The following is a 635-nucleotide window of genomic DNA, read 5'->3' as shown; positions in this document are numbered from 1 at the left end:
TTGTTGTGGTGATGCTGCTGCTGCTGCTGGTTCTGCTGCTGCTGCTGATTCTGCTGCTGCTGCTGCTGCTCTTGCTCCTGCTGCTGCAGTACCAACTCCTCCTATTGCTGCAGGCTGTTCATAAGGAGGCCGCCCCGCGATACTCCCTTTGCTTCTCCTGTTGCTGCTGCTGCTTCTGCTGCTGCTGCTGCTGCTGCTGCTGCTGCTGCTGCTACTGCTACGGAAGCGCATGCAAGGAAGCCCTAAAGGCGAGTGCAGGAAGGCCGTCGGGGCTGCTGACGCAGCGCTGCTGCATTGCTGCTGCTGCTGCTGCTGCTGCAGCTGCTGCTGCAGGGGCACACGGTATCCCACGGTTCGCTGCAGCAGCTGCTGCTGCTGCAGCAACAGGTGCAGCAGCAGGACCAACAGCCGCCATCTCTGGCTGCCGCGCATCTCCACCGCTGCTAAGAAACGTCATCATACCCCAGCATCTAAACCCTAAACCCTAAACCCTAAACCCTAAACCCTAAACCCTAAACCACGGAGGTGTCTGCACGCTGCAGGGTGTGTCTGTACACCGCAGCAGCGTCAAATACAATAAAACAAATCAAATTAAAAAACAAAACAAACACAGAAAGTGAAAAAGAATAAAGGAA

General features: G+C 55.6%; 1 protein-coding gene across 1 annotated transcript in view; it reads right to left on the bottom strand.

Moving 5' to 3' along the window:
• The window catches only part of EMH_0008270 (uncharacterized protein), a gene marked incomplete at both ends in the record, with an annotated part of 3,664 nt that extends 3,232 nt beyond the window's left edge, over positions 1 to 432 (bottom strand). Inside the window, one exon of the mRNA XM_013498289.1 lies at positions 3 to 432. Within this exon, the coding sequence (XP_013353743.1) occupies positions 3 to 432 (430 nt within the window). The remainder of the gene's footprint in view (positions 1 to 2) is intronic.
• Positions 433 to 635: the final 203 nt, after the last annotated feature.

The sequence above is a fragment of the Eimeria mitis genome, genomic scaffold (assembly GCF_000499745.2).
Source record: "Eimeria mitis Houghton genomic scaffold, Emh_scaff331, whole genome shotgun sequence".
Classification (NCBI taxonomy): domain Eukaryota; phylum Apicomplexa; class Conoidasida; order Eucoccidiorida; family Eimeriidae; genus Eimeria; species Eimeria mitis.
The sequence above is the reverse complement of the archived record's forward strand: the minus strand, read 5'-3'. Positions and strand labels throughout refer to the sequence as shown.